General features: G+C 48.7%; 1 protein-coding gene across 1 annotated transcript; it reads left to right on the top strand.

Moving 5' to 3' along the window:
• Positions 1 to 334: 334 nt before the first annotated feature.
• On the top strand, positions 335 to 1,390 carry LOC124585568. The gene has a single exon (XM_047131391.1). It carries the CDS (start codon positions 335 to 337, stop codon positions 1,388 to 1,390), a length of 1,056 nt encoding a protein of 351 aa, XP_046987347.1.
• The last annotated feature ends 242 nt before the right edge of the window (positions 1,391 to 1,632 follow it).

Here is a 1,632-nt window from a genome sequence, read left to right as displayed (position 1 = left end):
GCGGCAACCGAGGAGAGCGACGGGGTCGGCACAGCCCACAGAGCGGCGGCCGGCGCATCGCAGCAGCGCGGGACAGTGCGGGCGCAGACACAGCGCGGGGCAGCGCGGGACAGCGCGGGCACAAAGAGAGCGCGGAGCAGCGCGGGACAGCGCGGGCACAAGGAGAGCGCGAAGCAGCGCAGGACGACGCGAGCCAAGAGAGCAGACGGCGCACCACAAAAGAAGCGGTAATTTTAAAACTGTATTAAGAATATTGTATTTTGTTGTGTAAAGTGTTAACTTAGTTAAGATGCCCCTAACTAATGAAGTTGCGTCATCCTCCACTAGTGGTAAGATGTCAGTGAAAGAGGCCCTATGTATTGTGTCGAAAGTGTTCGAAGGGAACAAGAAGGATTTAAGAGAATTTATCGAAAATGTAGATGCAGCTTTTGAATTAGTAAAGCCTGAGGAACACGAAACGTTATTGAAGTTCGTGAAAGCAAAGATAACCGGTGAGGCCAGGTCGAGATTGCAGGTGCGTGAACGCACAGGTACGTGGCAAGAGGTGAAACACGTTTTAGAAGAAAATTATGCCAGTAAGCGTACTATAGACTACTACGCATGTAAAATTTTCCAAGCCAGACAGGGACAAGGGGAACCGATAGCAATGTGGGCAAGCAGAATTGATGAAATGCAGGGAGACTTTCGCGAAGCGGTAAACAGAGTTACGGCCAGAGAAAACTTGAAAGGTGCAATAGAACTAGTTGACTCCTTAGGAAGAGCGTGTTTTATACAGGGTTTAAGTAATGACAGAATACAAACAATAGTGAGAAGTAGAGGCGATGAAATCACGTTGGCAGCAGCAGTGGAGTTGGCACTGCAGGAGGAGAGTGCGATATTGTCCATGAGAGAGCGGGGACTAGCCCCGAGGATAACGTATACTCGAAATAAGGAAGCTGTAAAAAACATGAGAGAAAGTAAAGAGTTGAGATGTTTCAATTGTGGGCTGAGAGGTCACATAGCGAGCAAGTGTAGGAAAAGCAGGCCAGAGCATAGAGTACGAGCCATGACAGGTAAAGAATTTACAAACTTTTGCTATGGGTGTGACAGGCCGGGACACACAGACATGGAATGCTGGGTGCGGTTAAGGAAAGTTCACCCGATAGATGTAAGGGAATTCAGAGGGAATGATAGAGAAACCGATGGAGGGTTACGAGAGTGGAGATGTCCACAGTGTAATTTACCAGGGAACTGCGGAGTTCCGTGCACAAGAGTAAAAGATGTTGCATGCTTTAAGTGTAAGCGGCAGGGCCACTACGCGAAAGACTGCCACGAAGGGCCCTGGCACGCCTGGAGAAATGGCAGGGTGCCAGTATCGAGCAAAACAGGAAAGGTAGTACAGGGAAACTAAGAGGCGGCAAGGCCGCGCAGTCGGGCCTTGTTGCAATAGGTAAACCCATAGTGAGGGTAATCGACTGTGCAACAGAAAACGACGTGGTAATGTTGTACTGCGTAGAACTAAAGAAGTACTTAAAGTTGCTAATAGACACAGGAGCACAATTGTGTTTGTTAAAGAGGACGAGCATTCCGGTAAAGAGTAGGCTGGGAATCAATGAAACAGAAAAGCTTCGGTTAAAAGGTGTAACGAGTGAA

This window comes from Schistocerca americana, unplaced genomic scaffold (genome assembly GCF_021461395.2).
Source record: "Schistocerca americana isolate TAMUIC-IGC-003095 unplaced genomic scaffold, iqSchAmer2.1 HiC_scaffold_50, whole genome shotgun sequence".
In the NCBI taxonomy this organism is placed as follows: Eukaryota; Metazoa; Arthropoda; class Insecta; order Orthoptera; family Acrididae; genus Schistocerca; species Schistocerca americana.
The sequence above is the reverse complement of the archived record's forward strand: the minus strand, read 5'-3'. Positions and strand labels throughout refer to the sequence as shown.

What these genes read in the sequence shown, in the direction of transcription:
- LOC124585568 (XM_047131391.1), top strand. Translation starts at nt 335, where the DNA reads ATGTCAGTGAAAGAGGCCCTATGTATTGTGTCGAAAGTGTTCGAAGGG.